We start from the raw sequence: 26,516 nt of genomic DNA, 5'->3' as shown, positions 1-26,516 counted from the left end.
ATTTGGTAAGATTTGAATCCAGAACTTCAAATTTACTGATTACTTTTCCACCCCTGCTTGGGTCCTATTTAAATTCATTATCAGTTTGGGCAGAACGTGAATTGTATTCTAATTGAATAAATGTAAATGGGAAATGACCAACAAGCACAACTAACCTTGCAACAGCTCTAAAAGTCTGCCAAGGTTCAACCGAGGCAGTTGGACTTTTCTTATTTGTTGAAGAGGTTAATCCAATAGGCTTCTTCAAGGTGTGGTCTCCCTACAGTATGTGCACTCTACCGTTTGTTTCTTGAGACTACTACAATCCAAACCTTAGAGCTGAAGAAGCTTTTGGATTAAGGGTCAAATTTCTTCAACAAACAAAAGAAGCTTTGTTGCGGGTTTATCATGACCAGAATCACTGAAAATCTACACAGACGAATCTAAAAGTCACTTAATAGGAGCAACATTTGTGCGCTGTCATCCACATGATTAGACGTGCAGGTACCCTTTTGGACTAAGGTTTGATCAAACGATATGTAAGGATGGACTATAGGACCATCACAACTGAAGACGGGTCATCCATCTTAATTTGCAACTTTATTTTCAATTTATGTTCTTATTTTGTCAAAGACACGGTCATCAGTGCACCTTGTAGGCAAGGATACCTGAATTTAGTAATTGTAAAACAAAGCTAATTGTTAAAAAATATATATTTATAAAAGGGCATAAGGAAGGACACAAGGACATTTTGTTTCATAAATACAAACCTGACATTGGCGTCGCCTTTGCATTTTAATGACTCTTGGCAATAATCTTCTAATCATGGGATTGAAACTCTTGCTAACACTCCAAAAAAGTAATTGGACACTGGAAACATTAGGTTTTGACACCATCTTTCTTTCAGTTAAAGGGGGACAAAAGTCAGAGGAAAAAGACAGAAAAACATTGTTAATCCTTTAAAATTTGTTTGAAGGTTGAATTACACGAGAGGGTGATACACAAATGATGTAAATTTTCTTATACATATCGAGCAGAATATAGATTTAAGGTCTGCAAGATACTATTGTAACTTTGGGAGGAACTGCAATATGTGACTTTTTGCTCTGCGGCTGGCTAATTCAGAGCCATATGAGTGAATCATGTTCTTCATGAAACCACAGTATCACATTGCAGGCGCGTGTTGTCATTTGTTAATCCGAGGTCTAAGTCACCACAAGTGGTGCTGATAAGTCATTAAGTGGATTTCCCAGTATGATCACTCGTATACTTTAGTGAGAGGTGTACTATTATTATTGTTCATACCAGCATTAAACAATGCAAGACTGGTCTACGTTCAGCCTTGTATTATTTCTTCAGACTTATCTTCATTGGGGACCTAGTCATACACTGTTACTGTGCTACAGGTTGCGTCAGTTGGCAAGAACTATAGACTGCCAATAACCAATCATCTTTTTACATTAATGGGTTTTCATTGTGCAAAGATAACCCGTGAATGTTCCTCTGACCTATTTGGTGCGATCAAAAGTAAGCAACCGCGAGTCACCCTTCAACGGCTTTCCCATTGAAACCAATTCCTTAAAGGATTGTCATATACAGGTAGAACACTCATAAGTAAATCAAATATTTTTTGTATTAATATATCCTACAGAAAATCCAAACCAAATATTGACTATTCAGATATAACTAAGAATATATTTTTTTTCCATTTGTAAAATATAATTATAAATACAGAAGGTTAAATAACACATTTCACGTTTTGTTAAAATATGATAAATGGGAATGACAATTGTTGTGTCAGGCTATCAGCGTCCAAGTGTGGAGGCACACGAGCGCTGCTAGCTAGTAGCTACTTTATGCTAGACACAGCGACAACAGAGCCCAAGCCACTGCTAAACACGGGCAACAGGTGCCATATGACAATGTCAACATCATCAAGTCGTTTGTTAGGGACATGAATTGGCGATTAAACGTAATTTCAGAATAACATGATGTTGTTGGTATCTGGGGTCAAGAGCAACAGTTGCTGTAGAAAGACTAGTTTACGTTTCGACATTGTCGTGAACAATTTCAAAATAAAAGCATACCAAGATATGTGTGTCCATACATTACTTGGTGAACTAAAGTTTATTTTTAATTTGACCTTCTCAGTACATTTCATGTTTTACTGACATGCAGAGCATAAGCAATAGTTGTTGCAATTGACTTGACATATTTTTTCTGATGTATTTACTAATAAGCGGGTATCCAGGGTAAGAAAAATATTCCTCAAGCATTTTTATTTTTTTTTAACCAAGGTACTCAAATTACTCGGGGACTCATTTCAGCCCAACTTATGAGAAAGATGTTTTTTTGTTTCCAAATGTGTCTAACTGTGATTTCTCATGCCGCACACTTCTGTGTAGGCCTTTCTATTCGCTCGTCGAACAGGAATTCCTTGCTCTCCCACTCGTGGACCTGCTATGTATGCTGACAAATATTATTTTAACACTCCACGCGCGCACAAGTTGCACATTAAATACCCCCTTCATTTAAAAATAGAACCCTTGTACCCTTCATCCTGCCATCTGCTCCCACTCACCAGTCATGAGTGAGATGTGCTTTTGTGTTTTGAGGACTGATCATGTGAGATATGTAGTGGATTTTGCAGGCTTCAGAGTGGTCACCTCCCGTGGAAATCTTTTGTATGGAGTCGAGTACTCAGTAGTATTGTATTCTTCTATGTATTGTGCGAGCTGTTTAGTCAATGTGCTTGTTAAAGGGGCCCCTATTTCCATTTTTGCAACTTTGTTTTGTCAATTTATCCAGATGAGTTTGAGCTCCTGGCATCGTAGCCACAGTCCTTCTCCTTCCGCCCCACCTCTCTGGAACCAGCCAGCTGTCAAGTGTGAATGACGTTGCTCTGGTGTCCAAGGAGCAGCGCAGCAGACTGGGAGTGGGGCGTCTATTTTGAAAACTGGCACGGGCATGTTGAGCGGGAGCTGATGTCAGTCGTCGCTCCAAGGCAGTTTTCACTGAAAGCTGCTGAAATTGAAAGTTGCTTCATACTGTACCTTTTGTAAGTGGTTGTTCTTGTTAAGTCAAGTCTTTGGTTCTCGGCTGATTTATGTTGGAAAGATAACTGAAACTGTCGCTACATTTTAATGTCACTGAATGTTCAGTGACCATTTGAGGCTGATTGGCCTGACAACAGTGTTTGCCAAAGGCTCAGGTTACCCGTACACACAAAAATGTTAGGTAAGTCTGTACACACACAAAAGTGTTTGTTTTCAGTTGCAGCATATGCAACAGCGTGAGGGATGCAACTAATGACTTATTTCATTTAAAAAAAAGTGCAGATTTATTATACATATTAAGAGGTTGTAAAAAAAAAGTTTGAATTTCCATCCCTGTATTCATAAAACCCAAATGCAATTTAGTTTTTTTTTTAGATTTTGGTCCATAACAAGAAAATAGGGCAAAATGTTTACTTTTTTTTTTTTCTTGCAAAAGTGTTTTATTTTGATTCAACACAAAGACAATAAGTCTATTTACATGGAAGGTTTCAGGAATATGAGAATATTTATTTGTGAGAAGCTGAAATACTGAGGATTAGGACAATCTTAAATTAAAGTAGGTCTCAAAGTGATTAAGCGATTAACTTTTTTTTATTAATTTGATCAACGATTAGTTAACATCATTCAACAGTAACACAAACGACTGGTCATAAATTTACCACCACATGCATTAAAATGATTTATTTACAGACATCTATCCATTCATCCATTTTATTAACTGCAAGTTCTCAAAAGAGTCACCGGCTTGCTGGTGCCTATCCTACCTATCTTTGGGCAGCAGGCGAGGTTTGACTGGTTAGCACGTCCGCCTCGGATGCAGAGGTCACGGGTTTAATCCTACTTCAGCTTTCCTGTGTTTGCATGGTCTTCCCGCACCCGCCTGGGTTTTCTCGGGGTACTTTGGTTCCTTCCTGCATTCACCAAAACGTGCAGTGTAGGAATGGCATGTAAAGATATTTATGATTGATTACTATTTAGTCATCATTTACAAAAACATAATTAGCATCCAATTTATTTATTTATGTTCTACAGTACATTTTCAAAGTGTGCTGAAAACATGTACACAAATGACCATTAGACTTTCTTGAAACTCCCAAATCATTACCAGAGCAAATTCCTTTCTTCCCGCTAGCATGCAGGAAATAAGATTGTTGCTCACTTGAGGTCCACAGTTGGCATTGGTGCGGTTATTTTTATTTAATTTTTTATGCTTACTACAATTGTCGGAAAACTAAGTACAGCGACAGCATCTCTAAATTGGCAGCGACAAAGACACACACACACAACCGCTGGCGCTCATTTGAGAACCACCACAAAAATGTTTGCCCTCCTGGTTACTGTGACCAGCTGAATTGAAGCGTACTGTTTGGTGGAAATGTGGCCAGTAAGTTTATGTCTGTGTCAGTTGTTTATCTTAAGATTGTTACGTTCCGGTATGCGGAAGTGCTCAGTTTACAATCTTCTCCATTGGGTGACAAAATGGTTTACTAGTTACTAACTTGTGTATCAAACTTGAGAAATAATGTGTGATGACCACTTTACAGATACTGTAGCTATTTTTTTCCATTGCAGAAAGCTAATGGTTCAAGAGAATTGTTTGCTAATTTTGTACTACCCGCTATACAAACAAGTGTTCGTTTAGAGACTGGCTCAAAGTCATTGACTTGGAGGTTAAGCAGTCAGGTGCACTCTCCTAATGTCCTCATGTGTTGTGGGTTAGTACAGATAGCTCTACGGTGGCTTGACTAATCTATTCTTTAATCAAGACATTTTACACCTCCTATGTTGGTTATGGAATTCTCCGAAAAGTCCAAATCAAATTGGAACATTTGGAAGTCTGGTCCTGACAAATTAGTTAAACGGGGGTATATTGTATTTATAAGTCGCATAGCCACTTCTCCTTGGGTTGTCTTGCTTGAAATTACATCTGTGTGAAGCAGCATATTTTAGTAGAATTATCAATAAGTCAAGTACTTTTGTTTTTTTTTCATAATCCAAAATCTCCACTGTTTTCCAGGAGTGAAGTAGAACTTTTATGATCTCATGGTATGGACAGGAATGCCCTTGAGTGGTAGTCAGGTGGTTGGCACAGCAACCGTGGCCATCATGCTATATGGAGGCTTTTATTATACCTTTTTAAAGTGCAAAGGTCGAAGTGCTCAACAAACAATAGAAATGCAACCGTCAAGGTATGTTATCCAAATGCACTCATAGTAATATTTAAACACGGAAGTGCAGAAGGAAATTTAACTGATTAAAGACTCAGAGTGCATGCCAAAAAATGTAAACCTGATTTTAATGATTTGATTTAATCATCTACACAGCAGAAAAAGCTCTACACAGTTTAAAAACAGTTGGGTCAATAATAAATAACCCCTTTATAGGTCAAAATGGAAAAAAATGGGACGTGGTTGAAATTAATGAAAACATCAAACACCCTCCAGAAATTGAGCAACCTAAGAAATTGATTTGTTCTGTTCAATACACCGCTCAAAAATGCATTGTTTGATAAGTCATGGGTCAAATAAATAACCGTCAAAAGTTGTTTTGGTCCATTTTTGATGCAAGTTGGCTTATTTTTGACCCAACTGTTTTGACAATGCATCATGTGCCTGTTCCGCAAATACCGGCTACTCAGCTACTCAGCTTTAATGATCACTTTATAATTTACTGCAGGTCAAGTACCATTGATGCCTGCAGTGTTCACCCTAAGACAGCAGTTCAACTGACTGGCAGTTTGACTGTAGCTGCCAAGCAACAAAGGCACTGCTAGGAATGTCTGGAAATGACTTAGCTTACATTTTTTTCCCTTAAGCTTTCAACAAGACCTGAAGTGGGATGTGTGCCAGTTTTAAATAGAATTTAGAGACTTAAAAAAAAAGATTGGTTACCTAGCCGAATTACGTAGCCTATCAAAGGGGGGGGGGGGATCAATCGATGCTGTCTCCCTTTCAGCCGATTTATCTTCAGACCTCCATTGACCTGAGCTTAAGCTTCTTAAACTGGGATTGTAGTTCGTCTTGGTAGACACCGTCAGCATCTCGAGCTTTTACACTATGTGACAAGACCTTTACGTTTGTTGTCACCTCTCAGCTTCCTCCAAGCATGATTTTCAAAGATGTTTGGAGCAGCCGTTTCCCCCTCCTCCCTGTCACCACTCCCTCTCGGCATGTACCAGCAGCACAGGAGGAAGCGATGAAAAACAAAAGAGAGAAATAGCAGAGCCTAGCTTCCATTTTAATGATCCTACCAGGCTGCAACTCTGCCTGCTTATTATCAAGTATTTCTAGCTGACGAAACACTACTCTCTCTTTGCTACCTGGTGTGTAATAAATCTAACCCGTCACAATTTTTGGACAATCACAAGTTATCTTTCCCTTTCAAGCCATTACTCTCTTCTGAAATCAATGAGTGGTGTGTGCGTATGTATGGAAATGCTGTGAGTTAAGCAAGAGACCGCCATCCTGCAAACCCCACGTTCCCTCGGGAAGAGTTTGCACACACTTGCGCCACTTCAACTCTGCACAATAACTCTATTACAAGGACTTAGTGTTCGATGAAAGGGACACCCTGTACCATTTAATCTTACAAGGCTGCGCGCTTAAACTACTGTGAGCTAAAGCAGTGCAACCTTTGTATGCATTGTGAATTTAGACTTGATTGATTTCTATATCATCTGCCAAAATGAGAAGTTTGGCTTTCATGACAGACATACAAAAGAAGTGTCGCTAACCCAACCTCAAAATTTTTTGTAGTGTGAAACTGATTAACGAGACAAAAGAGAATAGAACATTCAAACGCCAAAATAGTCAGCAGAACCATAAAATGATCTCAAATAAATGTTAATGCTAATAATGTCACATGCCTAGGGCTGTCACTATTAAATCTTTTTAAAATCGATTATCCTATCAATTAATAACCTGAATAATAAAATAATCTGCACCACACCCCTTCAAAAAACTATTTGAGGAAAAGGATGCTAAACGTTAGTTGACACGAGTGCAAATAACTACTAACTTTTTGTTTGTTATTGTTGTTCTGGCGGAAAGCCGGCGTGGATATTTTCAGGTGACAGGATTTTAGTCGACTTACTCGACTTGGTCAACTTTTACTCCCAGATCTAGAAGCTGCAGACTTGCTTATATAAATTTGAAATTAAATTTAATTTAATTTGAAGTAAACAACAAACAAACAACAGCAATGTTTAGAGCTGTTGATTAACGTTTTTCTTCAATACTGATTATTAGTCCTAAAAGAGGCTGATCATCAATATTTGTAGCCTTATTTGTTTTCAGTAAAAAGCAAAACATTGGCATCAAAAACAAAAATAACACAAACTCCAACATAATTTTGTTGCAATGTCAGTTGTGTTTATTTATTCACTTAAATAAATTTTAGGTATACATCTTTATTGGAAAATCATCTTTATTGGAAAATTCTAACCAAAAGTTTCCCAGGTTCATCAGCATGACTTAAAAAGTTAAATGAAAACTCCAACAAGTACAGTAAATAGCTACCTAGTTTTCAACATTAAATCTAGTTCCCCAAAGTTTCAAAATATAATCTTTACCTTTTTACTTCAAACAACAATCAATGGGCTCAAGACTGATGCAGAATGTCAGCACCGATAATCGTCACAAATGATATTTTCCCTATCTTAAATTTTAAAAGATGCAGCAACGATATGTACAAACAGACAGCGCTCACATGCATAAATCCTCTGTTCTTCGGGTAGGCCATATGGCAGCACAATGCGAGGTTACAATGAACATGCACAGCTCTACCATCAGATTTGCCTTGATAATGAAGAAAGCATCAAAATCACACAAAAGAGAAAACCTCACTCATCACTGCACTAGACAGCTATATTACACAAAATTTCAAAAAACTTGAGTAGTTGCCTGCATGCCAGCAAAGATGAATGACTCACCATAAAACATGAAACTCTTTTAATTCCATGTTGTGTGTGTTTTTGATGAAACTTGCAAAACTGTGTCCTCCCGAGTTTGGCGCCCCATTCATCATCGACTGCAGCTTTAATTGTGTTTGTTCTAGGCCTCCTGCGCTTTGTGGTTACATGTGCAGCTGTAAGTGGATGAACTTTAGAATGAGTCGAGTGACAGATGGCACTGTCAGGAAACAGTAGAAAGGAGATGGAGCAGACTGATAAGTTGATGCAGACAAAGTCTCACCTCGGCGAGACGGCCTAGTACGTTGGTTGCCGCTGAAAGTTAAACTGACACACAAAGCGCATTTACTGTATGCCCACCCTAACAGCAGTCAAAAAGCACATCTTTCCATTTGAAATCGGTCCAGATATCATATTTCGTTTTTGGTTATTTCCTCTCAGTCAGACCAGCAGGTTTGAATGTTGCCAAATCACCTGATTGTATTTAGCCCTCACACAGGCTGAGATGGGACCAATCACTAACCTCCCCACACACATACTTTTCTGAGGACTTAAATGAAAAAAACTCTGAAATAGGTTCCAGTTTCTGATCCTCAATAGTCAAGGACAAAAGAAAACGTTGCTCATACAGGGATTTGACAGCTTGAGGTGGAGAGCTAGAACATGATGATGACTACATATCTGAAGTGGTGCATATCATCTCTTGTCTTTCTTAACCCCCTCCCATTCCTGTCCAAATATTCATGTCTCAACAGAGCCGTACTGACACTTGTCTCATTTATAGTTATCAAAACAATCTCATACATGCTTAGACTGAGTCGTCGTAGGAAGGGTATGACCTTGAATAAGATATTAGCAGTGTTAGCCCTGTGTAAATCCAATGAGATGGAAAAAGGCCTCCATCAAAACGTCTTTCGGATCATTTAGCTCCCAAGAAGGACTGCAACATGCAATTCAATCATTTGACACACGTCACTCACCAGCTCAGCACCTGTCTTTTTTTTTTTTATAGCCATAAACACTCAAAGTCACAGATTCTGCTGTAAATCTGGAGGGTGGCAACACTAAGTGGGCAAAAATAATACCTGCACCTCAAATGTGTGTTTATGTGCGCCAACAAGTCCATGTTCATAAGAATCAAGATGCTCATTTACTGCAATTCAGAACCGATAGAAAATGTCACCAAATCGTTTTTATAACTTTAATACAAAAAACAAATCCTCTTGCTGTCTGCTTCCGTGCGACTATATGCACTGCCGAGGAGGAAACCAAAACATTACGTCGCATGCCAACTCAAAATAAACACACCACACACCCATACATACATGGACGGCAATGCAAAGGCTGTAGTACGCTTTTAATTTGAAGTTGGTCTTCGCAGCGATAATTGCTACCAGCTACCTTTACTCCTCCTTTATCAACAAATCTCCATTAAAAAAATCATATTGAATTGCTGGTTAAAGTGTATTTCAGCTATATTCACTTGTTGAAATTCGCTATAGTATAGAACTGCAGATAAGACACACCAAAGTCTGAAAGCGCACAAAATTACGCAGTGCGGTTCTGCAATGATGTGGTGTTTCTCAATGATGTCACTAAAAATTTGTCTTTTTTAATTAAAATGTAATTATTATTAGTGAATTTCTTGAGTTAAAGAAAACAAATATAACTCAAGCTGCCTTTAAGGTGAGGTAACCTCTAAATCCGCATCTCTAAAGAGCATCTTTTGTCAGTTACTTACTGTAAGTGATGTCCAATCGTATAATGACGAGTAGTTTATTTCACTCATTCAGTGTAAGCCCAGTAAAAATGGAACTGATGTCAAAAGATGTCAATGGCAATGAATTAGTTCATATATGTAATCATTTATTGGGCTTTAGAACTAATCTTGCAACTCGTTTTGTCTTTAGCCAAAAGGCTGATTACGTACTTGTGAAAATGACATTCATGGTAAAGTCTCTGTGTTTGTAATGACTGCAAGATAGGCAAGATGTGTGTGTGTGTGTGTGCGTGTGTGTGTATATGTGTGTATATATATATATATATATATATATATATATATATATATATATATATATATATACACACACACATACATATTTGCGTGTATGATAAAGAGGTTTGTTGTACGGAAGCGACCCTTGACACTGCAATGCAAACTAAATGCAAACTGTTCTGTTGTGCTTTTCTAGCTCAGAATGTGACGGTGGATGACATCTTGGCTTCGTATAAACAGGCCTGTCAGAAACTCAACTGTAAACCCATTCCCAAAGTGCTCAAACAGATTCAGGTGAGGCAAAATTCACCTCAACCAGTGCCATCACGCACGCAAACAGACACACACACACATATTCTTTTGTGTAAAGATAAAACACATTGCTTAAACCACACAGATGAATAACGTCTGGGAATTATGTCACATGCCTCATTAAATATAATCACACCCCCAGCTAGCTGAACTCCTACTTTTCGCCCTTCCCCTTTATTCCATTTGCTCTCTAATTTGATGTACCCAGTAGCAATTTACTGCAGTCTATGTTCCTGCTGAGTCTGCTGTCCTGCAGCTAGCAAGTGCGACTGCTGCTTAACGGTGTGGGCGTTTGTACAACTTGGTTCTGACAGCTCCAGTCCTTGTGCAGAAGCCTCGACCAGTCACAGGAAGCACCGCATAACCGGACAAACTGCACTCGATCCCTCCAACTCCCAAAACTCTCACAACATGTTTTGCTTTGAGGCTAGTTTATTCAGACCCAGAAGGAAATTGAAAGACAAAATTATCCATTTGATGGTCTGACTGTGGTCATTCTGGGTTGTAAACTACTACTAGGAATAAAACATTCTGATGCTATTTTTACTTCTAAGAATCAACTTTAAGTAAAAGAATTTCTATTGGGATTTCCCACCGCCATTTGATAAGGCACACCATCAGTAAGACTTGTGTTTGCAGTCTTTCTTTTGCTGCCTGGTCTTGTGGGTTAGCGAGCAGTCATGTGTCCCATAATCCCGCTCTAGGAGCAGTTCCTCAAATCCAGTATGGAGAGGATTGCCTTTGTATGTGATAGAGCACACATGATCACGCTGAATTTGAATCGTTTTGTTTTTTTTTGTTTGTTTTGTTTTTGCAGCTTTAGTTACACAGTTCAGACTTTTGTTTTTGTAGTTCTGAATCTTAGTAGTGAAGGAGTTCTGAACTGTTGCTTGTAGGTCGAGTGACTCAACAAAGGAATCCCCACACGCCTGGTCAGCTGAGAGTTAACATCACAGCTACTTGAGAAAAAACACATCACACTCCTAAGCTGATGCTCAGGCTTTCACTTTATGGCCTGGGTACATTTCCACTGGCCCCGCTTTCCTTCCCTTCATCCCTTCATTTTCTGAGCTATCATTTCTAAATTTTTACCCCCCTTTTTTTATCATCCACCCATCTTGTTTGTTTTTCGCGATATTTGTGATGCTTGGTCTTTCTCCCAACTTTATTTTATGCTGAGTCATCTCTTTAGTAAGCAGCCGTGTAAACAAGACAGTCAGACATAACTGTTGGCCCATTTGAGTGTTTTCGCAAGCTGACTTTAGTCATCATTTGGACCTTGGCTCTTTCTTGCTAGTACACTCTGTATGAAGACTCTTGTATGCCATACATGTGTAGCTTGCCAGGGGCCCTGAGGAAATGTGCATTTCAGGCGAGTTGCTTAAGTCACTGAGCCTTTATAAGGATGACTGTTTAGCGGCTGCATGATGAATGCCTTCGCCACCCTAACTGCCACCGGAGTCGTCAGACCATTTTATGGAGAACATATTCTACATGCTGCGTTATGCGTCCTCAACATTCAAATAGTGTGTTTAACTTCTGAGCTTAAACAAAATCCCTTGTGAAACACTGATCCACCGTCAGTTTGTTCATATTATCTTGACATAATAAATGAATGGCTGCTGTGACAAATTGTAAAACCTTTAGCGGTTCCATTGATGAGCTGGAGCTCCAAAGCAACTGCTGTCATTTTCAGTTTTGTAGACAGCAAGGAATTTGCTAATTAATTCATTTTCACAAGTAGAATATGAATCAAAAGGCTGTATTTTGACACATAAGGGTACATAAAATATTATAAGCTATGTGAAAGGATTTAAAAAAAAAAAATACCATAACTCTGTCCAAATGCAAAGTGTGCTTATAAGGGGCACTTCAACCCTGAGGACAATGCAAATCGGATGAAAATCAGATGAAGCGGTTCTGGACAAACTGAGAATTTTGTGGGGTGGAAATATTGCATTTTTGAAGAATTTTAGTCCAAATTGTTATAACTTCATTACTTCTCACTTTTCTCCCCAATTCCTTTATTTTGACTTCTACTCGTGGATCAACTTGAAAAGTTTCAGTTAAGAATATTTGCCAATTTTTCGGAGCTCTCCAAAATTTGTGTCATGCTTCAAACACTGACACACGCATTAATAACTCAGCGATCTTAGATGGAAGATTATTTGTGGGGAAAAGTATCGTGGGCAGAGGAATCAGTCAAATATAAAATCCGTCTTTTTTATGAGTTTTTTGTTTGTTTGTTTGTTTGTTTTACATTTGCGGGGCTCTTGTCATGTTTTGGGGACAATTCTACAAAGATGGCCACCAGTTTTTACATTGCTAATATAATTGTAAAGAAGCTTTTGAACACGACTTCCCCTTTAACCTAATGTATTTTCTTGTCTATTTTTATTAGCCTCTCCATATGTCGTAGGATATAGGTTTTATCATAACGTCAAATGAGTATATCAAGACCTGTTGAGTCATGCCTGGGGGGCGGTGGCGTCAGCACGTCCAACCAGGCTCAGATAATGACCAACAGTGTGGTACAGGGGCAGAGGTAATGGAGTTCATGCTGAATGGAGTGGAGAGCCAACTATTTGCTGGCACATAGTTTCAATAGCAGCACTCCCAGTGTTTGCGTGGGCGAGCGTATCACCAGGGCAAGAGACAAAAAATACAGTTTGATTTGATGTGCGATGCGCTGCCTGACAACCTCAGCATCGTAGACTTCACGCCGACTGCTAACTAGCAGAAACAGTATCGTTCGCAATGACATGCACATATAAAAGGAAACACAAAACAGGAAAGCAACAGATTTATCAAGCACATATCTATCTCAGATTACATAAGAGGAAGTTTGTTTAAAAAAATTTTCTTTCTCAGTGGTCTGTGTGGTATGGAGAAGTTTCAAAATGTGGAACGCAATATGTGATTTCATAAGAAAGTGTTTTTTTTCTCTCACTTGCGCAGTTTGCCATTTTATTTATTCATTTGCCGTATTTATTTTATTACAGGAACTGAAAGACCTGACACAGAGGAATGAATGCTTGGATCTAAAAGGTAAGCACTGAAAAGTATATAAATTGTCACAAATTTATTTGATGATGTCTTTATTATTTTTTGAGGCAGTTGCCAATTAAAATACAGATTTCCGATTCCAGTCAATGAAGAAATGCATAGTGAATGAACTAACATGTTTTTCCTACCCAATGTATTTCAATGGTCATCAAATATATGCCAATATTTACTGGTCTGATACCTGTTTTCTGCAAACAGGACAAACAACTGTAAATACATCGTTTAAAAAAAACTTTCATTTTCGGTCTCCAGAATGCATTATATATCTCAATACATTTATTAATGAATTTATAAGCATTGCCTGTTTAAAAAAATGTTTTGTTTTGAGTGACATGTGATGTAAAATAATGCTTCTGTCCTGCTAGAGACTTATGCACTGGACTCACAGTGTTTGTTTGTTCGCAGGCGAAAAATTGGACTACAAAGCGTGCGAGTCCCTGGAAGAAGTTTTAAAGAGAGTCCAGTTCAAAATGATTGACCTGGAGCAGACCAACTTAGATGAAGATGTAAGACAAAACCCGTTTGTTTCCTCACTACTCAAACTGGTGGTTGACAGGATTTCTGTTTATACTAAATCACAAGGCTTCAAGCAGATAAGATGCTGGACTTATTCCATATGTGTCTTGTCACAAGACGGCAAATATAATGTACACAGGGCAAGGTTTATTTCCAGTTTCAGACATACATTTGCGCTTGCAGTCAGACTGAGGTTCCACCGGCATGAAAAGCGCTCTTTAATTACTGCTTGCTCTTTTGTTCTGCTCCTCTCGCCACTTGTATCCCGCATAAAAAGCAGACAGCCAAACAAACCAGTCGTTTTCGGCGGAGGCAGCAGATGCGCATCCCCCTCTTCACCCGACGTGAGCCAAAAGCCCCGGGAAGGGAATGAGTCACCAAATAACATCACCTCAGCCTGAAATGGATGAGTGCAACTGAAATAAGAAGCTGCAAGGAAAGCGGGAGGCGGGAAAGCAAATGTGGCTCTTACCAAAGGGGATGAGTTCATCAGTTTCAGATGGTGTGATGAGAACGCACTGGCACTTCCTGTTGATGTTTTACAAGTGATATTTGAGGATGTACAGGAGGCAGATCGTTTCCAAAAGGCATCCTTTAAAACCAGGGAGGGTGGACTACTTTCAAATTGGATGTGTGTCTCTTTCAGACACCCTGAAAATATACACACATGCACACTCAATGTTATCCCACGCTGGGAGACAAGTAATTTGACACTAAGGAGAAGCATGTCTCGTTTACTTTGCTTGTATTCCTTTTCTGCTTTTGCAAACTCATGAAGCATCAGGGTTGATTCAGGTTTGCAAACATTTGCAAAGTTTTTGAGCTGCTTTTGTCGCGAGGAAATTTTCAACATGTTCAGGATTTCTTCGCGACAAGAGCAGTACTGGTGATCGTCTGGCGAACGTTTGGCGAACATTTGCGACCTTGAACCAACCCAAAGGGTTACCTTCTGATACTAACTTTCACCCCCTCAGTTGGATAGGGGATGAAATGAAATCTGCAATTCAGAAAATTTGTTTCCAAACATTTGACTGGTATGGGGTATCCTGATTTCAATTAATGACATTTAAAAAATGAAATATTAGAAATTCCAATTTGTGCAAGTACATTGTATAATATAAAATAAGATTCTGCTTTTCCGCAACACGGTAGAAGACTGGTTAGCCTGTCTGCTTCCCAGTTCAGACTCCCAAATCCAATCCCAGCTTGGTCCGGCCTTTCTGTGTGGAGTTTGCATGTTCTCCCCGTGCCCACGAGGAGTCACCATTGACATGCTGACTTTGCAGGCCTGGGGAACCACACTCCATTCACAGTTTCATTCAAAGCATATGTCACACACACAAAACAAAATGGTCCCAAGCTCTTATTTCCTCTTTTTATTTTCGCTTTCTGTTTTCATGCCAGCAGCCCTTGTCAGTATTTAATTACATACACCCTCTGCTGCCAAGAAAAGGAAATGACAATTACCTCAAGGTGCAGCAAGAGTACAAGCAAAAGTGCAGTTAAAATGGCAATCAATCTCAAACTCACTATTTTCTTCTGAAAGTGCTTGGCCCAGACCTTTCTTTCACCCTTTGTCCAAAACTCCTTAACATTGGCTACATATCAACTGTTTGTTGACGTTTCCTTTTTGTTGTTCTCGACTCTTTCAGGGCGCCTCGGCTTTATTTGACATGATTGAGTACTACGAGTCGGCCACGCACCTCAACATCTCCTTCAACAAGCACATAGGCACGCGGGGATGGCAAGCCGCTGCTCACATGATGAGGAAGGTGAGATATGACCTCAACTGTAGCTTTTGTTGTGTTGTGAATATGTCACGGGTGACGCATCTTCTTGTTTGGATCAGGGTAAAGATTTGAGTGTTTGTAACAGAGCTTGAGATTGCAACATGTACCAAAATCGGTTCATCTATTTTGATGAAGTCTGTATGTAATTCAGAATAACATTTAGTATGACAGTGTAAGTTGCGACTATACATATCATATATGTTTTACATCACATACTCTTATACTGTATATAGTTACAAGTGTCATTCTAAAAAAAAATTGTGAGCCCCTACCTACTCACGGTATGGCACAATAAGAAAAACTGCTCATGAGCTAGATTTTAAGGTTTTGTTCAACATTTGTATTTGATTGGAAAAGAATTATATTCAAGGATCAAAGAAAGCGTGCTTTCTCATACAAGGGACACGTTTGCTGTTTATTTTTTAATCAAATGTCAGGCAAATGTCAGGAGTATTTTCACAACTTTGCCAAACCAGATTTCTCACTGTAACTTGATTTTTTTTTGTATGCTCAGATTGAGGTCAGTCACGTTCATATGACTGCAGAATTCTGTTTGTAATGACATAGTCATTAAATAAGTATTTTAGTAGCACTGAAATGTGGTCAGGATCACATAAAAAAGCTCATTAGTCATCATAATTGTGTTGTAATCCTCCCTGAGCTTTATTAATACACATTTAAAGTTATTTAAGGGGTTTTCGTCATTTCCCATCTGACACTGCCTGCATTACATGACAAATTGTACACTCATCATACATCTCAGGACTGTATCAACAAAAATTACTGTAAAGCAATGTTTTGACTGACATTTAAATAAAATAATGGAACCCACAGATTGAGGCAAATATGTCCTTCCATCAGTGTAAGATTGTGAATGCGTGTCAGGGTATTTTCTGATGAAACTGGTATCATCTGCAATGTCTTCAGGGTAATGAATGCGATAGATGACTCAAGGCTGTCACGTCACATGCCATATTTCAGTTCATTATGTTATTTGTTTAGTGAATGAGATGCTTTGATTTGGATCAAGTAAGCTATAAAATAAGCTCTTGTTTTGGTTTGGCTCTTAAAATAAAAGCTTCTGTACCTTACTTAATCTCTTGAACAAATAAAAGCCTTTTTTTTGTCCATTAAAGGAAACTTTTTTTTAAAATTATTATTATTTAAAGCCAATTCCCTGGTATGGTCTCGGACATTGTTCTAATTCAAATAACTCCATTTTGGAGAGGCGGTCCATTGCATGCAGAGCATGGCTTAAGGACTTTCATGGTCATTGATGGCTGTAGATGTGAAAGATGGATTTTTACTGGCTTGACAGTGAATAGCTCATTCGCTGCTGAGCTCAGTTGTATTAGTCAAAAATAAATTTGAACGGGGCCAGTTATGAATAACTTCCCAGCAGTTGAGTAACAAATATGGTAACAATCATCTTTAGAAAACAGATTTGCCTTATTAGTCCATGTTTGTTTTCCACCACCGCAGACAAGCTCTCTGCAGTATCTAGATGCGAGAAACACGCCACTGCTGGACCACTCAGCTCCTTTTGTGGCTCGAGCACTCAGGATCAGCGGCAGCCTGGCGGTCCTGCACCTAGAAAATGCTGGCCTCTCTGGCAGACCGCTCATGTTGTTAGGTATGAAGGAAATGACGTCAATGACCATATGAATCAATGAATGAATTTCATTCTTCCTTTTTATTATTTTTTTTCCTCAAGCTACGGCCCTGAAGATGAACATGAACCTGCGGGAGCTGTACCTGGCCGACAACAAGCTGAACGGCCTGCAGGATTCGGCCCAGCTTGGCAACCTGCTCAAGTTCAACTACAACATCCAAATTCTGGACCTACGCAACAACCACATCCTGGACTCAGGTACCATAGCTGCCAAAACTGATCTGTTTATAGCTCATTTAGAGTTGAAAGTATTGATAAAGTTACTCAAGCAATTTAATTTAAATTTTAATTTAAATTAAAACAGTCGAAGTGTCATTTCTGCTTTGAAGCGACACACCTGGTTCAAATGATCCGGCTTATTATCAGGCTTCTGCTGAGCTTGTTGATGATCTGATCATTTGAATCCGGTGTTGGGGAAAGAAACCTGGAAAACATGCAGGATACCGGCTCTTGAGGACAAGGTTTGGACACCCCTAGATTAATGTTACAGCAGAGGAATCACTCTATGCAAAAAAAAACAGAATATGACTGATGAGAACTAAATTAATTGAACTAACAGTAAAGTAATAATTAGGAATGTCTAGATCCCTATCACATGATCTGAAATTGGGCCTAATCATGTCATATTCAGATAATCAGATTATTGTTTTATAAAGGCAAGAAAAATATACACATTTTGCCATAAGAATAAAATATGTATTTATATGTACTAAAATGTTTATGTATATGCTACATGGCATCATAGCTGGAACCACTCGGTGGGAGTTAAGTGGGGGAACGTTAAAATGTTTTGGCTACTTGTGTAACCTACTGTGTCATATAAAATGAATTGTACTTTTTGTTCAATAAAACAAGGAAAAACAATGAATTCGCACATACCTGAAATCACAGAAATTATAGTATTTATGTTTTGATGGTGATACTAAATGGATAAAAATCGTATCTATCACCTCAAATGCACATTTTGTTATTTTATAATGTAAAATAATTTTGTATTTTATTATTTGACAAATTAAGTAGATTCAATGAATAGTCATGATAATAAAACAACTCATATATTAAATAAAAAAAAAAAAACATAATCCCAATTGTTCTGTGTAAAGTGAGGCTCAAATTGGTATAAAAACGGAATATTCCATGGTGGCAAAAACGCTCCAGTATCTCTTTTGATGCATGTGAATACTAAAGGGACTCATGAGCTCATCAACGTGCTAGTCTCTTGTGCCCACATATTTATTTCATCTCAATTTATGTAACAGATGCACACAGAACACAAAAATATCTCTCAGCTTGAGACTTGAGTCCCGGTCGATGAATATGAATTGTGATGACATAATTTGAACGATGCAGCCTCTGTTACTTTGGTGGAAAATTCTCCCATAAATAGACTTGTTCCTCATTTTTGTAAGGCCCCATTTGTCACAATGTATTGACGTGTGGCATCCAGGCGTAAAGAGAACAATATCCTCATGCGGATGAATCCTTGTCTGCTTTGATGCATATAAGCCGCTGCTAATGATATTGTGCTGGCTTCAGCAGGACACAGATGGACTGACAGTGTCGGTGTGTGTGTGTGGGCTTGTCGTCACAGGTTTGGCCTATGTGTGCGAAGGACTAAAAGAGCAGAGGAAAGGCCTCGTCACATTGGTGCTATGGAACAACCAGCTGACGCACAACGGCATGGGCTACCTTGCTGCTGCACTGGTATATACACCCATCCGACTCCGTTCCAGTATGAAGAAAAACTAAATTCGTCGTTCTTACTTGTTTTGATGAGTCACAGCATCCTCGTCACATCGACGCCGGCCAATAAGGAGCTCATTGTTTTTGGTTCCTCAGCTCAATGCCAGCTTGTCAGAGCAGCATAAACTCAGTTCTGTTGGTTTTCACTATTTTCATGGTTGGCCGCTCTTAAAGTAACGCGCGTTCTGATTGAAATGCCACACTTAGCTTGAATTGTTGTAGTGCGGTGATTCGCCTCCCGCGATCTTGTTTGCTCTTTCGGGGTAAATACAACAAGCAATCTAACTGGAGACCAAGCAGTCAATCAATCTATTTTTACTAGCTCTGACTGGGTGAATTTGTAGCACATTCGTAACGTGTGTGCCACACTGAGTGCGCAGTGAGTACACAACTCAAGCGAGCAGAGAGCTAGATGTTGTGGGGGGGAGGGTTATAGTGAGCGAGCAATGAGAGTTGTTCTGTGCTCAAAAATGTATCGTTGCTCGTTCAAACATTTATCTTTGCATGCTCAATATATTTTTCTGTGCTCAAAATCTATTCTTGCTTGCTGAAAATCTTTTATTGCTCATGATTGTGGCACAAACACGTACACATAAACTGTCTTTCAAATTGGTTCGTTGACCAGTATTTTAGACTAAGCCTAACCTAGAAAAACCAAAACATTTATGTCTAATAAATCTAACACTATTTATAATAATGGAAATCAATTATTAATTGAGGGTCGTGAAAAAAAAAGATTAAATGACAAACAATTAGATTATTTTTCAAAATGACGCGCCTCTAACCTCAAGAGTCTTTTGGGTGTCGTACAACTTTGAACTATTTGCTTGGCTTGCATTCCCTCAGCCTTGCACCCAGAGTCTTGAGACTCTGAACCTGAGCCATAACTCAGTGGGCAACGAGGGCGTCCACAAACTGAAAGACGGACTGATCGCCAACCGCTCTGTGCTCAGACTGGGCCTCGCCTCCACCAAACTGTCCTGTGAAGGTGACAAATTGAGACCATTGCCATCTGAACAATTTCATCTTTTTGTGCATTTTTCACCCGAAATATCCCCCCGCTATGTCCGCCGCAGGAGCGGTTGCGGTGGCAGAATTTATCGCCGAGAGCCCAAGGCTGCTGCGTCTGGATCTGCGAGAAAATGAGATCAAGACGGGTGGACTGATGGCGCTGTCGCTCGCCCTGAAAGTCAACACCTCTCTGCTGCGCCTCGACCTCGACCGGGAGCCCAAGAAAGAAACCGTGAGCATGCGCTGGTCAAATATCATGTGCGGAAAGATTAGATAATGTTTGTAAAAAGGAGGATGGTATACTAAGGTGTTTTCAAAAAAAATTTCACATTGCATCTACATTGTTTTCAATAACCCATTTGTTATTTTAGGCTTCAAGACATATTTGATTCTTATCTGCAATCGAAAGAGGTTCTTTATATATAGCAGAAAAGTACAAAAAAATATACAAGTATAAAATCATAGTTTGTCGCTGACTACAGCTGTGGACATCATACTTTGATTTATTAAAACAAATGTTATCCGGGCTTCCTACAGGAAATTGTCATTAATTTAATCATCTACAGTACAAGTCCAAATTCAAATGCTTTCAAATACATCAAGAGGTAAGAATGTCACGCTATTAAATCTTGACAATGCACAGCTGAGACCTGATAGTCTTTCCAGGTCATAAAGCATGATCCACATCATAAAAGTGGAGGAGAAAATACTAAAATGTGCAAAGCTATTATCAGGGAGAAGGGTGCCAATGTATCATAATTTATATTATAAAACATTCTGTTTTCATTAACATTTTGGTTTACCTAAAAAATGCACCTTTTTGTTTTTGACTGGCACTGTATGTTGGCAGCAACATGTTCAAATTAGCCAAATTCAAGGGACTTTTTTTGAGGGGACAATTTTCCAAATTTTGAGTGACTGTATGTGAGTGGTGGCTTGACGAGTCATGTTGGGCGGCCCTGTCATAACCGATACTAGCATGGCCTGTGTATTCATAAATTGAATTCCGTGTCTTTATATTGTGCTCTAGAGGTTTAACTAACCTCACTAAAATCAAAGCATTGCTGTATTTCATTGCTGTATTTCTAAGGAGTTACAGAAGCTTGAAAATCTGAATTTGACAATGAATCTTTGCATAGTTCTATTTTTTATTGAAAATATATTTGTGTCACGCAGGTGAAAAGTTTCATTGAGACCCAGCGTGCCCTACTGGCCGAAATCCAGAACGGCTGCAAGAGGAACTTCATCCTGGCCAAGGAAAAGGAGGAAACGGAGCAAATGATGAGGCAGTCGGCATCCATGGCCGAAATCGCCACTGAAGAAGAAGAAGAAGCGAAGGAGAGCAACGACGGGGGGCAAGAGGATCAAACGGGAAACGAAATGCGATCGAGCGGCGAGCCGGAGGTCGGCGCAGAGGTGGGTGGTTCTCCGATGAACTTGGATTCTGACTCCGACACGGAAGATGAGGAGGAAGTGATCACCAAAGCCTCATCTCAGCCAAAAACGCTTCAAAGTCTGAGTCCCCCTCAAACGGAAGTGGTACCGCCCACGTTGAGTCCCTCTCATTCTCCCCAGCCACCCTCAACGAACATCATTTCCGAAATCACTGTCACCGACACCCCGATTTCCCCGGGCACGCCTCCCTCGCCGGGCCGCTGCATATCCGTCTCGAGTCCCGGGCGGGGTCACAAGATCTTCATGGTGACTCGGGTGGAGAGCCCGCCTGAGCCTCTGGCGTCTAAGGAGACTTCAGGAACCAATGTGGCCTCTGCCAAGCAAACTCAACCGACGCAGGAAGACGTCCACGACCCTACGCTGAACCGTGTCCCTGAACCCAGCGCTGATGTCACCGGCAGCGCTTTCGAGCCTTTAAGTCCTCCATCTGCTCAGCCAGCGGCCTCCGCACCCGACACCCCAAATGTTGAGCTGAAGGAAGCTATTTTAGTGGAGGAGAGCCGAGCGGCACCGCCAGAAGCCACAAGTGGACACGCCGAAGAAGAAATTCCGACATCGGCATCCGCGCCGGACCAACCGAGACAAGACTCCGAGTGTCAGAACAGCGTGGAAAGCGTGAACGCCGGTCACGGTCCAAAACCGGACCAACCGAGACAAGACTCCGAGTGTCAGAACAGCGTGGAAGGCGTGAACGCCGGTCACGGTCCAAAACCGGACCAACCGAGACAAGACTCCGAGTGTCAGAACAGCGTGGAAGGCGTGAACGCCGGTCACGGTCCAAAACCGGACGGGGAACATCAGCAAACTGAGCCAGAGGGACGGGAAGTTGAACAGACCGTCCCCGCCGTCCAACCTGAAACGGAGGACTCGGCCGATGAGGGTGTTCCGGAGGTCTCCGGTTCACTTTTGCCCAACGGCCTGAAACCCGAATTCTCCCTCCTCCACCTCGACACCGACAGTCCCAAAGCTGGCAGCTGCATCATGGAGCACGGTGTGTTTGTGCGTGTGTGAACCTCGACACTTTATACACACGTGCATGAATACATGAGGATTTCATGTGTGTGTTTGGTTGTTTGTTATGTAGTGAGTGTGAGCTGCACACAAGACCTGGAAGAGCTGCTTCTGGAAGCCAGTTTGGACACTGGCAGAGATGCTCCTTGAAAGAGGTTGGACAGGTGAAAATCTCTGATTCATTGGCCAGCCAATTTTATCAACACATATTAGCTGTTTTGCTGTTGGCAAAACACGACAGATAGTAGCTTTTTTTTTAATCTGTATATGTCAGACCGTTTGGATTGATTTTGTTGTTGCTTCTGTTGGTTTTAACCCATTAAAACATTACAACATAAGAGGGAGATTATGAGAAAAGTTTGGAAACACCATCTAGTTCTATATTTTTTTTCCCCATTTTTCTAATTTAGACATAAATCCTTTGGTCATTGACATGAGAAATATTGATTGATCAAAACAAAACAAAAAAAAAACAAGCATCTTTTGCCCAGATGACTGTTTTGCACATCTTGGTATTGTCTGTTATCCTTAACTCATTTAATCCCAAAGGCGTATTTTTCTCATTCCCAGGTACTCATTTATATATTTTTCAAACGAGGTTCTAAAAATGGCTTGCACGAAATTAATTCAGAAATTGAGTAATTTAAGTAAGAACTAAAGTAAGCAATTACTTTAGCAGGTAAAACTTACTTACCAATGGTAAATTGATTACTTTAGGACTTAAGTACCTCAAGTAAACAATTCCTTATTTCATTTAGTACTAGCAATTTTTAGACCCTCCATTACCATGAACTAACTATGAAATATAAGTATCTAGATTTGAATTTCTGCACTCTTAAAAAAGGAGAAAAATAAACATGAAAATACGTCTTTGGGATTGAATGAGTTCATGATGTTGACCATGTTTTGCGATTGGAATGACTTTCACTTCACGGCTTTCATTCTGCCGGATATGGGAACCGATATTTCAAGTTCCAGTATTACATCCCTTTTTATTTTCATCCCAGATTTTCTTTTCCACAAAACATTGTCTTTCTTCCGCAGATCCTGTGTGGACAGGAGGAATCAAGAACTATTCCTCCAACTTTAGCAAAACCCACGCAACTCTTCCAAAGGACACAAGAGTCAAAAACGCTCTAATGATCCCAACGGGTTCTGTCGCGAATCAAGAGACATAAAAACAAAAATCAAAGGTGACGTCACTACAACAACCGCTGAAACGTGGGCCCGCCCGCCCGCCGCCCGCGTGCGTGCGTGAAGGGAACCAAGACCAAGTAACCATGCTGTCATCACTACATTCTTTGCAATTTTTTCCCCGTGGCAACAAGGGCAGATGGGAGCAGGAAAAGAAAGAAAAAAAAACACTAACCAAAGACGAGTCCGGCGTGTGTGTGCGCGTGTGTGTGTCTTCATGAACGGTGACACACAGATAATAACAATTGTGGACCCGGCTGAGCACACCTGCCAGTTTTCATGTCACAACACTGTATTCAGTGACCATCGTTTCTTTTGTTTTTTGTTTTTTTTTCTTCCCCCCTCATCCTTTGTTCCAAGTTTGAAGGGACCTCCGCCTAAGTGACCCCCGCCTACCAGTTTTTTTGTTTTGTCTGGCTGTCACTTTGGCCCCTCAGGAATCAACACAAACCAAACCTGGAGCCACAACCTCCACTGCTTCCTTTTCAGGTTGCTCAAATCAATACAACGTCTCTTCTTCACCCCTTTCATCTTATTTTTTTTTTCGGGTTGGGGCACTTTGAAAAATAATTTGTATTTATTTGATGAGTTTTTGGATTTAGCCAGCATCCCTCCTTGATATGTTTTTAAAAACCCACCCTGTATTTCTTTTGTATAATTCAATTGGAGCAAATACTTTTTTTCCCTCCCTTTTTGGGGGTAGGGCTAGTTTGGAGTGGTTGACATGTTCAGTAGCAGTCGGGGTGCATTCTTAACAAAGCAAATGAAGTAACCAGGAAGCGACATGTCACGCAATGTCGCCAGATGGCCACCAGGGGGCGCCGCTCCTACACTGCTGTTCTCCAAGTCACGGGACTTCACCCAAAACAGGACGCTTCTCCGTTTTGCACCCCCTCTGTTTGTAAATGCTTTAATTTTTAGGTCTTTTTAATAAATTAAATTAATTGAAAACTGTGCTGGTAATCACAAAGATGCGGTATGTATGGCGAAATTTGTTCCACTCAAATAAATGCATGTAATGATTCCAAACAGGCTACTGTTTATGATTTGTTATTACAGGACTTGGTATTATTACTATTGGGCTTTTGGAAGAAAATTAGATGAAGCTATAAATAATTTATAAAAAAATCATCATGCTCTACTTCGAATTGGTTTGTTTATATTTTATTTCTTTACAATAGAGAAATTAATCGTCAAATCATTACATAAATTCAGCAGTCACCCCTGTTCAAATGCTATTCAGACTAAGACAAATTCAAAGATTTTCCACCATTGTGGCCTATAACCTGTACAGATAAATTGAGGAAAACAGTGATTAACTCTATATAAAGTTCAGATGTTCTAGTATTGAAAAACAAAACAGAACCCTGAATTATGATCCGTTCATATGTCCTACCACATTAACTAAGGCTTCAGTTCTCGCCGAATAATAATGAGCTCAACCCTATAGTACAGACACATTAACTGCTTGTTTTCTCATCAACTAAACAGCCAGTATTAGCCAGAAATTCCTGCTGATTTCTTCATTGTTGCTGTTGGCTTCTTAACTTGTCATCAATTTTAGTGGGGTTTCCAGTTCTTTGTGTGTTTTCACTATATTCCATGGTATATTGAATGTGGTGTATAAATCTTCTCTAGCCTTCTTTTGACTGACAATTTTAAAGCTCTAGTAATGATTCCAATGCACATTTAAATCCTTAGGCCAAGTGTTCATTTTCCTTCATGTGGCTGAGGGGAATTCCATGTTGCCTGTCAGGTTCACCCTCCGGGGGTGAGGGACGTGGCAAGTGATCAAAAGTGTCCTCGTCGGGTCTCCGGGTGGGCTTATAGTTGTACTTCAGGAATGTGCTGGCAGGCTTGAGAACAGTGGGGATTTATCCATGGTGTCAGACCCCATCTGACCTGTTGACACGCAGCCCACTGGACGGAAAAGAAAGCTGCAGCGTCATTCCTGGGAACGGCAGGGGAATACTGTACTTCAACGTTGGCTTTTGCATCAGTGAACACGTCTCCCATGAGACAGAAACATGACACCGTGATTATAAGCGTTTTGCAGTGTTCTGATAAAACTGCTCTATGGTTGTAGCTCCACACTGCTCACTTTTGTGCTTACTGCCCCCCCAAAAAAGAAGTTCCCTGCATCTTATGATGTGATTATGTAATCATACAACACAATGGGGATTACATCAGGACCGATTAGCATCACTCCACCAAATTTGGTGCGTAGGGAAGTTTGGGTGGGCAATGGAATGATGCTCTTGAAATCTCCATCCTTCCCATCCATGGAATCAATTCCCATATTGCATATTTTGTTTGTATTATTTGTTTTTTAGAGTTATAAAAAGTCTTTGACACAATCACTACTGATGTCTCTAGGAAATCACAACACTGTCATCAAACTCAAATTATCGAATACATTCACTGTAACTACAAACTTTATTAAACTGCATTGCAAAATACATCATAATTCAAAATTGTGCTTTTAATGTTTCTCAAAGTTATTCCCCAAAACAACCGCAATTTATTCCTTTATAGATAGATAGATAGATAGATAGATAGATAGATAGATAGATAGATAGATAGATAGATAGATAGATAGATAGATAGATAGATAGATAGATAGATAGATAGATAGATAGATAGATAGATAGATATGGCTTGGAGGACAATTGTGCCTGCCTTCTTCTGTCTCACATGTGAGAGATTAGAAGAGTAGAAGAGAAAGAGGAGGGGGCAATGGAGGAGGGGGAGGAGGAGTGTGAAATAGTTGAACAATGAATGAAATCTTTTGGATTCGTGCACACGG

The 26,516-nt window shown here is 39.9% G+C and overlaps 1 protein-coding gene across 2 annotated transcripts in view; it reads left to right on the top strand.

Moving 5' to 3' along the window:
• The window catches only part of ppp1r37 (protein phosphatase 1, regulatory subunit 37), a 29,878-nt gene extending 5,139 nt beyond the window's left edge, over positions 1-24,739 (top strand). Inside the window, exons 2-13 of one of the 2 annotated variants that reach the window (XM_088428233.1) lie at positions 10,137-10,234; positions 13,255-13,300; positions 13,724-13,824; positions 15,487-15,606; positions 17,107-17,257; positions 17,339-17,494; positions 18,888-19,000; positions 19,886-20,027; positions 20,116-20,282; positions 21,227-22,496; positions 22,590-22,671; positions 23,561-24,739. In XM_088428233.1, coding sequence (XP_088284359.1) covers positions 10,137-10,234; positions 13,255-13,300; positions 13,724-13,824; positions 15,487-15,606; positions 17,107-17,257; positions 17,339-17,494; positions 18,888-19,000; positions 19,886-20,027; positions 20,116-20,282; positions 21,227-22,496; positions 22,590-22,666 — 2,441 coding nt within the window. In that variant the 3' untranslated portion in view covers positions 22,667-22,671; positions 23,561-24,739. Of the gene's footprint in view, positions 1-10,136; positions 10,235-13,254; positions 13,301-13,723; positions 13,825-15,486; positions 15,607-17,106; positions 17,258-17,338; positions 17,495-18,887; positions 19,001-19,885; positions 20,028-20,115; positions 20,283-21,226; positions 22,497-22,589; positions 22,681-23,560 lie in introns of both variants that reach the window. The other variant, XM_088428232.1, reaches the window with a different exon arrangement.
• Positions 24,740-26,516: the final 1,777 nt, after the last annotated feature.

This window comes from Hippichthys cyanospilos, chromosome 11, assembly GCF_059441005.1.
Source record: "Hippichthys cyanospilos isolate Australia breed blue-spotted pipefish chromosome 11, RoL_Hcya_1.0, whole genome shotgun sequence".
Classification (NCBI taxonomy): Eukaryota; Metazoa; Chordata; class Actinopteri; order Syngnathiformes; family Syngnathidae; genus Hippichthys; species Hippichthys cyanospilos.
This window is presented reverse-complemented; position numbering and strand designations above follow the sequence as displayed.